Genomic DNA, 9,490 nt, shown 5'->3' with positions numbered 1-9,490 from the left:
TAATAGTGACAATTTGATTATATAATAAAAATCAATTTGGCAAACATAGTTTTCAAATATGTAGAACTTTTGATATCTGAATTATGTTCACATTCCAAAATCTATCTATATTAAATGAATAATTAACAACAAAAATAAAATGCCTATCCAATAATACAAGCCTTACGATCATCAAAACACAACCCTCGTAACTTAACTTTCTTGAAACATAACATAAACATTTAATTTTAGTTATATAAGACCAGTTCAATGTTTTTTCATGCTCCGAATTCTAACAGCTTTCTTCAACTCATAATAATAATAATAATAATAATAAATATAAAGAAATAATAACCTGTGTGAACCCTGAGCCTTGTACTGTCCATTGTGCTGTCCCACTCTATGTAATGAAACTCACTTTTTTTTTCCCTCTGTTTCTTCACTCAAATATAAAGAAAGGTGACATCTCTGGTTTGCCATGTGTAATCACCCTTCTGCGTCTGTCACACCTGCACCTTCCCCCCCACACTCCTTCCTCTGTCTCACTCTCTAACTCCAACGTTAGATTTTTTTCACAAAATCACATATTATATCAAATATTTAAATTATATTTTAAATATTTCTTCCTTTTCACCTTCACCCTACTAGGAATAAAAGAGAAAGTACTACAGTTATTCTGGTGGGAATAAGGTACGGGAAGTAAAGAAGTCCAAATATTAAATTTATGTTGAGAGTTATCCTTTTCTTTAAATGATTTTTTTAAAGATAGTGAATATTCATTAAAACAAGAAAAATAATTATTTATTCACTTCGTTTTAGAAAACCTTTCACATGACAAATTTATATTTTAGTTTCCTTATTTATTCAAATAACATATATTTTTCTGTTTCAGTTATTGTTCTCATTTCCATTCCCACTACTCAAACTGCACCTTCATGGCGTCCCTCACTCCCGGCGTCCTCTCCAAGCTCCTAGAGAATGCCGGCAGCAAGGTAACCGCCGCACACCGCCAGGCCCTTCTCCAGGTCACGGAGATCGTGCCGCGTCTCTCCTCCACCTCCGCCCTGCAGACCCGCGGCTACTTCATCAAGCTCTCCGACTCCCTCCACTCCGCCTTCGTCTCCGTCCCCGACGACGACGCCCACCTCATCTGCTCCGACAAGCTTCAGCTCGGCCACTTCGTCTACATCACCCGCCTAGACCGCGCCTCCCCCGTCCCCATCGTCCGCGGCCTTACCGTCCTCCCCAAGCGCCATCCCTGCGTCGGCAACCCAACCGAGCTCCTCCCCGGCGCGTCCCTCCACGCGCTCCAGAGCCAGACTGAGGAGGTGAAGAAGAGGGTCGCTGAGAAGAAGGTGGAGACGAGGAGGTTGAGTTTGGACTCTGCGAGAAGGGTCTGGGATCATAGCCCTGTTCGCAAGGAGAAAACCGGTTCTGCGAGTTCCGGTGGTGGTAAACTCAAGCACAAGAAATCCAACCCCACTTCGCCTAACGTGTGTTGCTGTTCTTTTTCTGCTGTTTTCTTCTTCTTTCAATCATTTACTCACATGTGGGGATGTGTGGAGAATAGAAGGGAAGAAAAAAGAGGGAAAAGGAAGTATCTTTGTTTTTTTTTGGTAGAGAGAAAAATTATTTTTGTATGTGGGAATGAATTTTTTAAATTCAAAATTTTTAATGGACTTTCTTTGTTTTTCATTCACCGTTCCAAGTTCCTATTTTGGCAGGGAGTATGATGGATGGAAAATAAGAGAAAAATTTTAAAATTTGAATTGACATGGAGAGGAAAAAAGGATTTTTTATTTATCAAATAAATATTTTTTTTTCTTTCACTTTTTCTTCGAGTAAAAGATCTGAACTGCATTTAAGTTTGTGTTTTATTTTAAATTCTTAGTTTGTTTGGTGAATGAAAGGTTTTTCCTTTTGGATCCCTTGGGCTGTTTGTTGTAAATTTTGCATGGGTTTTCTATGAAGGGGTGGTTTAATAGAGGGTTTGTCAGGGAGTGAGTGAGTGTGTTCTTATAGTATGTATTTGATGGCGGACATGTTATAGTAGTCATTAAGTTGTGTTCAGCAATGTCCCAAGTTTAAGGTTGTAGATTTTTAAGGAAACGTGAGGTTGTCGTCCCACTGCTGAATGTTGTTGTTTTCCTTTTGTTAAATCACCGTTTTGGATAAATGGGGGCCCTCTTTTTTTATAATTTTTTTGCGCTTTTAAAAGGCTTTAATTTCTGTTGTTGTGGACCACGGCCACAGGTTTTTCTTCGTAAGCTTTGAAACGTTGTCAATTTTTTTTGGCAATGAATTATGTAAATGTGTTTCGTGAACGTTTGAGGTCAATATGGTAGGGCCTTTGGTTGAGGGTACTTTTGAGGGTGCTACAAGCTCTGATGTCTGCACTGCATGTAGCAAGATTTTAACACTTTTACTCTGATGTTGTATGAGACAAAAAGGTTTATTTTTATGCGTCGTTTGTTGTGTTTTAGCTTTCTTGAAGCTTATTGGGGGTACATGGTGTATGATGCTGTAGGTGATAGACAAGAAGCTTTCTACTAAAGCTGATTCTCCGCTAAAATCTCCAACTTCTAGTGTCTCACCCTTGAAGAAAGAAAACGAGAATCTGTGTCCAAAATCATTGACAAACACTCCTCTGAGGAAGAGTACTGGCAGTAGGTCACCCTGTGGTGGCACTGTTCATACCCAACTAGTAAAGGTTCCCCTCAATTTCAAGACTTGGTCTTACGATACTCCTGAATCTTGGGATGATCTCTCACCCTCCATGTGTGATCTTGCAAAGGTATTGAACTGGGTTTGTGTCTTGCTAATATTCAAACTTGCTCGCAACCATCTCTAGTTTTTGAATTTTGTTGTGTCACTCTTTTGCAGCAAGTTGTAGGTCATAGAAATTTTACTTTTTTGGTGGCTGTGCGGTCTCTTGAAGAAGCATCTGCTACAGATACTGTGATCCAATGCATGTGGTATTTATTTATTTAATATTTTTATTGTAGACAATACAGTTCTTATGTTTTTGTCACCTCATTCTGCGCTTCCTTCTTCTCATTGGTATTGGCCATACTTATGTCTAACAAATGCATATTATCTGTTCATGCAGTATTTATAATATTGCATTTAATGATATAATGAACCTAAACACTTTCTAATTTCAGAAAGCATTTCTAGTTATTAAAATACAGAAATGCTTCTGTTACTGTTCGTTTCAAAATATGGTTAACTGATTTCTGTTGTAAACTGTACCTGTACCCCTTTCAGTTTTAGGGTACAAGTTGTTGTGGATTTTATCTTTCTAAATGTGTCACTATTTGAATGTTATTTCAACTAAATTTCTTGCCAAGCAAATATCATGACAAGTCTTATTGTTATTCCATCACTATCATTGTCACTTGTTGATAATCAGAACTGGAAGGAAATTTCTCTGTTTTCTAATAATAGCTTGTCTGGATCAGCTTCTTCAGGGAAATAGTTGTTTCTTTTCTGAAGCTATCTTAAAGTGATTGCTTTTCTTGAAGTTAGCTAAACACAACATGCACAGAAACATACACATTGTTTTTTCGTCCTTTGGGTAAAGATGAGCTACTAGAATGGCTTTATAATTTTATCGACTGAGATGAGGCATTCTTTCTCAGCATGTTTGCAGAACTTTGCAAGTCATATCAAACACATTCTGCTGGATCACTTGTGAAGCAGTTTTTGGAGCTTCACCTGAGTTTGCGGAGAGTTTTAGTGCTGTTTGATTCTTTACTCACCCCATTTCCCGAACCAAAGCCATGTGGCCACTCTACCCTGCAGTGTGCAACAGAAGATGCTGGCAAAGTTCCCAGTGGAATGAATGCTATATCTTGGGTACAAGCTGCCATAGGTACCAATCTTTCCAGATTCAATCTATTTGAAAAACAGGTGAAAAGTGAGGTTCTGAATGATGAGAAATGTCATTATGTTGTCATTGAGAATTCTCCTGAGGACATCAATACTGAGAATGCAACTGCTCAAAGCAAGCAAAACCGAGCAACTCAAGCAAGTCCCTTACCGAATTCAATTGCTAAAAGGCTTCCTTCTGCGAAGCGGAAACTCTTGGCAACCAAGAACAAGGATGCTGCCAAGCAGGATCAATCAAAAGGAATTGAAATAAAGGTGGCTGTAAGTTTGGCTGAAAAACTGCTCGAGGCATCTAGTGAATGGTTCCTGGAGTACTTGGAGGAGTCCCTACGGAATGAATTTGGGTTGAAAAATGAAGTGAACACTGAAATTGCAAGTCTTCTCGGACAGCTCAAACAGGTGAATCACTGGTTAGATAATTTGGTTGGTGGAGATAAGGTCGATCGGAGAGTAGAGAAGCTAAGGAAAAAATTGTACCGGTTTCTACTAGAGCATGTTAATTCCACTATTGCTTCTAATTAATAAATGTGCAATAACACAATGACTAACAAAATTGAGAATATGGTGATTACTATTCTCAACTGACTCTGCATTGGACAGCTGACATTGGTATTACAGTGAAGATTTAAAGTTATAAGGTCTCTGTATAACTACTTTAATTAGGATCTTAACCCCTGTATAATTTAATTTAACTTTCTGGCTGAACAAAGTAATTCCCAAGATTGTACTATTTTTGAGCTGTATTCTATGATAAGGATATGTCATTACTTACTATTATTGACTGTAGATTTATGCTGTAATTTATTTTGGATTAACCTTTTGGTCATTTGTTTCCAAAACGGTATTTAAGCTAACCTTAGAAATCTCAAGTACACTCTTAAGGTGTAGTGTATGAGCAAATGCCATTCTTTGCGTTTATTGGCTATAAACCGTTAATTCTTGGTTTGTAGTGTTGTGCCAAAAGGTTGGCTTTTTTCTGTGGTGCAGAATGTTTTGGTTTCGTTTTCAAGACAAAAGAATAATCGTGCCAAAGGGTATGGTAGAGAAAAAAAGAGACACTGATAGAGACATTTTATAAGAGCACTAGGACCAAGTGTGAAAACATCAAAATTCAAAAGCTAATGCCTTCTGTGACGAAGGTATACTTTGATATTTTAGTTGGTCAAAAAGTAATGTGTATGGGATGAAGTTGATGATCTCGGAAGCTGTGCCTCCTCAACAATTGGAGCTGACTTTCCCAAGGCTTTCATTCCTTTACAAGACTTCATGTGTTTGTACATTTTCTCAGGCTTAAACGACTTCCCACATTGCCTGCATCATCAAGTCCTATTTATGGTCTTTCTCATTGATGATTATGATAAAAACGTGAAATTGAAAGTGTCTCGAAACATATGGGCATCAAGTACATAGCTCATACATACTACACTAACTACTCACATTTAATTGAGATGCATGAAACAACTGTGAAATCTTTAACACTATACCCCGCAGCCAAAAGTTGGTAAACATCACAATCTGCTAATAAATGTCAACCCTTTTTTATATTTTATATTTTATTACAAGAAAATCTAAATTATGGATTTTGACTAGACTTATACAACCACCACCCTGAATCTTCACTTCACTGGCCTTTTTGTTGGAAACTTTTGCCACTTGTCGTTTCAGTATATATGTTTTAATTTTGTTCATACTTATTAGACTAATAACAAACAGTCTAGTGCAGCTTTTCTGGTCTCCATGCACCTCATTTAGCTGAGCCTCAATCAGGTCCTGACAAGTCCTAATATTGTAATCCTATTGATCTTCAACAGAGCTAAAACATCTTCCACAAATATAACCGTGAGTTTTCATGCAAAGTTGCTTCTCACCATACTGCTGAAATGGTAATAATTGAAATTATATTCAAGAGGTGACATTTTGAGTCACTTACGAGCAAATTGGTCCACCAAATGGTTTGGAAGAACCTTGATTTAGCAAGTCGGCTAACTTTTTCCTGCTCCTGTTTGTTTCCTCTCCATCAAAGCTTTTTCTGCAAACAAGAAAAAAAAATGAGTAATCAAGAAGCAACCAAGTAGATAATAATATTAGGATCATTATTTTAAAATATATTCAAAGTTCAATTGATACCATAACTCATCACCTTGCGCCATATTGCTGTTTCTGGTCTTGATGACCCCAAGAAGTCCTAAAGCACCTCTCTGATCCTCCCAATCGGTCTCCCTTACAAATCTCAGCTTTTGTTTCAGGTATGTTGCTGGGTTCCTTGGAAATTTTTGTTTGAGCCGGGTTCATCATGATGAGTGCTGCATCATTTGTTTCCACAGTTCCACAAGTGATCCAATTTCGAAAAATATTAGAAACTTTGGTAGAATTGCTTCTGATCTTAGTGAAGGATGATTGAGATGATGATGTGGATATGGTGGACAGGGATGAATCAGGTGAGTGAGTCTTATTTTGGTCATCTTTGTGAGTGCCCTTCTTACTCAACAGATTGTGATACAAGGAAGGCAATGAGAAAGTCTCTAATTTCTCCTGGTGCATTTCACTGCCTGTTGTGATCTCTAAGTGCTTCTCTTCTTCAACCTTAGAAGAGTCATCATCTGTCACAGAAGACCTGTCTGAGCTGAAGACCAACGAGTCCTGACTGATTTCTGATGACCCTTTTGTTGGAGAATTTGTCTTCGAATTCTGGTCTGGTTGAATCTGAGATTCTTCTTCTGCTAGAGACAGTGGCGGCTGCTGCTGCTGCTGGTGTTCTTTGTCCTCTACAACTTGTAATTGAGGGCAGATCTTTTCAGCATGGATATCACAACCTACAGCTTTCTTTTCTTCCAGTGAAGGAGTTGTTGCTGCAGCATTATCCAAAAAGTTGTCCAACTTAATGAGGCTTTTGACATTATTGGAAAAGTGCAGAATGCTTTGGAAATGTCCATGGATAGAAATTATGGGTGGCCATACTGAAATATTAATGAGAATAACAAAAGTGGGAATAGAAATTTTCTCTAAGTACATACCAAATGGGGTAGTGTGGATTTGTGATCCTTTGAGGATGTATTCATTGTCAGAGATGGGGGTTATGAGGTCGTCATCCAGCAAGTCTTGCCACACATATCCACTCTTGTACCTTCTGCCGTTCAATAATTGTTAGTTACAAATTCATCACAACGCACACATATGGTTAAAGGTTAAAAAAATGAAGTATAGAAATGGACCCAAGCAAGGATTAGGAGGGTATCACTCAACCTCTTGTAGGACCAAGAAAATGCCTCAGGCAAGTCTTTTCCTCTCAATTCCCCAAGCCATCTCTTGACATCTTTTCAGGAGATAAATAAAAGGCAATACCGTTAGCTAATAAAAATCACATTAATCACAGCAAAAATGATCCATCAACACCTAGAAAGAGATTGTAAATGTGAAAGGTAATATGATGTGACAAGAGAAAAGATAGAAACCAAGAGTCTGAAATGTAACAAGTGTCTGCATTTCTTTACTCTCTATTCACATCATCTTATGCGTAGTGCACCAGAAACAACAATATGCAGAAAAGGAAGCATCGAATCGAACAAAGGAAACACAACACACCTCTAAGATAAACCCCATTACGAGTAAGATGAAGAACACGAATTAGATGAGGATGATCTGCACGACCACCTATCTGACTGAGGAAGTAAACGATGTGAAGCCTTCTCACTTCTCCTAAAGCTTTGCCTTCCATTTCAATTTCTCTTGGTGTGTTATTCTTCTTGCTTTTGCTGCAGTAAACACCAATACCCTCTTAACAAAGGAACCCTACAAGTACTCTTCTTTTGAGGAACAACACAAAGCACCCTCTATTGTTTAACTCAGCTATCTTCTACTATGCTTCAAAATATTATATAAAACGTAGAAAGCAGCAGCTAACATTGGAAAACACACAACACAAGAGATCTTTGTCTCTCTGCCGGCCTGCGACACAAGGAACTGAACTGACATCACAGCATGCAAACCTTCATGTGAAATAAAATATTCACAAATTTCATATCATTATCATATAATATATGTTTAAGATAATGCAGGCCTGCTAGGTAGCTACATGAGCATATATGCATGGAGTGCTTACTTGTTCTTATCTTCTAACAAGAAAACAAAAGCATTTTATCTCCCTAACATAGACAAAAGAATGAGAAACATCGAGACCAGAGAATACCAAGCAAGTGATTGGTTTGTGGACTAGAACGCAGTTACCTTTACCTCTTCTTTCTAACAGAAAAAGCAGATAGAGAGAGAGAAAAAAAAGTGTGCAAGAATTGACCAGGGTTTGAGGATATATAAAGATGTAGTTACAGAGGGATAATCTGATTTCTCGCGATTTAAGAAATCATATAATAAATGTATTATAGTCAGCTTTTGACTTAACATCATTGTTCCCTAAAAAGTTCTTTTCTGTTTCTTCTTTTTCTGTTTCATAGAGGGATGGTATGAAGAAAAGAGAGAAAAAGAATGAAAGAAAGATAATTAATGTGAGAATTAAGATTTATTGTTTGACTCAGAAACTAGAAAATTAAATTATTTTATTTCTTTTTAATAACTTTCTTTATTGTTATTATTATAATAAAAATTATGGATGTTGAATAATAGCACAAATAGTATTGTTTTGGAATATGTTGAATAACTGCCTCTACATGTCTTTTATTATATTGTTTCTTTTTTTCTCTAAGTGTTTAATGTGCATACTATTATTACACATACTTGCCTATAAAATTTTTCATACCTTTTGCATTGGAATAATTTTGATAATTTATTATTATTGTCATTGTTGTTGACTTTCTCAAATTCAACAAACAGAATTCATGGATAAACCAATTAGAAACTGAAATGTAGTCCTAATCAATTATTAAAATTATTGATGATTAAGAAAACATACCACTTTGACTTGGTCAAATAATTAAATGAAATGGTATATTGAATTTATTGAAAACTATTTATATATATATATATATATATATATATATATATATATATAGTATATGATAATTAAGAAAAATATTAAAAGAATAATATTTTATTATTATTTTTGATGTTTTTGTTATAAAACATATTATTCTTTTCATTTTATAATTTTATTGTAAAGATGCAGCAGCATGATTTGGAAACATATTATTTTGTGAATAATTAAATTAATATTTTTACAGAATAATTAATACAATTTTATTTTAAATTATTCATATAACGAATACCAATGCTTATTATATATATCAATGTAAACGATCTATAATATGTGAAATTGATTATCACATTCCCAATATTAAATCTTTAAAAGAAATATTTTGTTTATCTATAATTTAAGAATTCTTTTAATATTTAAAAATGAATACTTAATATAATTAATACTAGAAATGTTATATATATATATATATATATATATATATATATATAAATAAAGTGCCTCCATAAATCTAAAAGTACGTTCAGTTTAAATATTTTATAAAGGAAACGTACACTTTTTTCTTTGTAAGAATAAGTTTAATGACACGTTTTAGCAGTAATTTTTTTTACAAATTTAAAGAATTATGACAAATCAATAGCCATACATAATAGTTTGTGATAATATAACGGCATAAAAATATAATACACTTTTAAT

The 9,490-nt window shown here is 35.4% G+C and overlaps 2 protein-coding genes across 5 annotated transcripts; one reads left to right on the top strand and one right to left on the bottom strand.

Moving 5' to 3' along the window:
- The first annotated feature begins 878 nt into the window (after window positions 1-878).
- Window positions 879-4,638, top strand: LOC124842995 (elongation factor 1-delta, putative (DUF936)). The gene is made up of 4 exons (XM_047319617.2): window positions 879-1,472; window positions 2,507-2,773; window positions 2,863-2,954; window positions 3,621-4,638. The coding sequence occupies exons 1-4, from the start codon at window positions 915-917 to the stop codon at window positions 4,390-4,392; spliced, it is 1,689 nt and encodes a 562-aa protein (XP_047175573.1). The 5' UTR covers window positions 879-914; the 3' UTR covers window positions 4,393-4,638.
- Window positions 4,639-4,907: 269 nt separating this feature from the next.
- On the bottom strand, window positions 4,908-8,197 carry LOC124842996 (UPSTREAM OF FLC protein (DUF966)). Of its 4 annotated transcripts, none has more exons than XM_088111055.1 (7): window positions 8,101-8,197; window positions 7,453-7,622; window positions 7,114-7,183; window positions 6,885-6,997; window positions 6,011-6,719; window positions 5,801-5,899; window positions 4,908-5,181 (listed from the first exon to the last, which is right to left on the bottom strand). In XM_088111055.1, the coding sequence occupies exons 2-7, from the start codon at window positions 7,583-7,585 to the stop codon at window positions 5,025-5,027; spliced, it is 1,281 nt and encodes a 426-aa protein (XP_087967181.1). In that variant the 5' UTR covers window positions 7,586-7,622; window positions 8,101-8,197; the 3' UTR covers window positions 4,908-5,024. The 4 variants fall into 4 exon arrangements, with proteins under 4 accessions (XP_087967181.1, XP_087967180.1, XP_087967179.1 ...); XM_088111054.1 differs by having other exon boundaries at window positions 8,095-8,194; XM_088111053.1 differs by having other exon boundaries at window positions 8,057-8,161.
- Between the last annotated feature and the right edge of the window lie 1,293 nt (window positions 8,198-9,490).

Source organism: Vigna umbellata, chromosome 3 (assembly GCF_029865625.1).
Source record: "Vigna umbellata cultivar VRB3 chromosome 3, Vumbellata_1.0, whole genome shotgun sequence".
NCBI lineage: Eukaryota > Viridiplantae > Streptophyta > Magnoliopsida > Fabales > Fabaceae > Vigna > Vigna umbellata.
The sequence above is the reverse complement of the archived record's forward strand: the minus strand, read 5'-3'. Positions and strand labels throughout refer to the sequence as shown.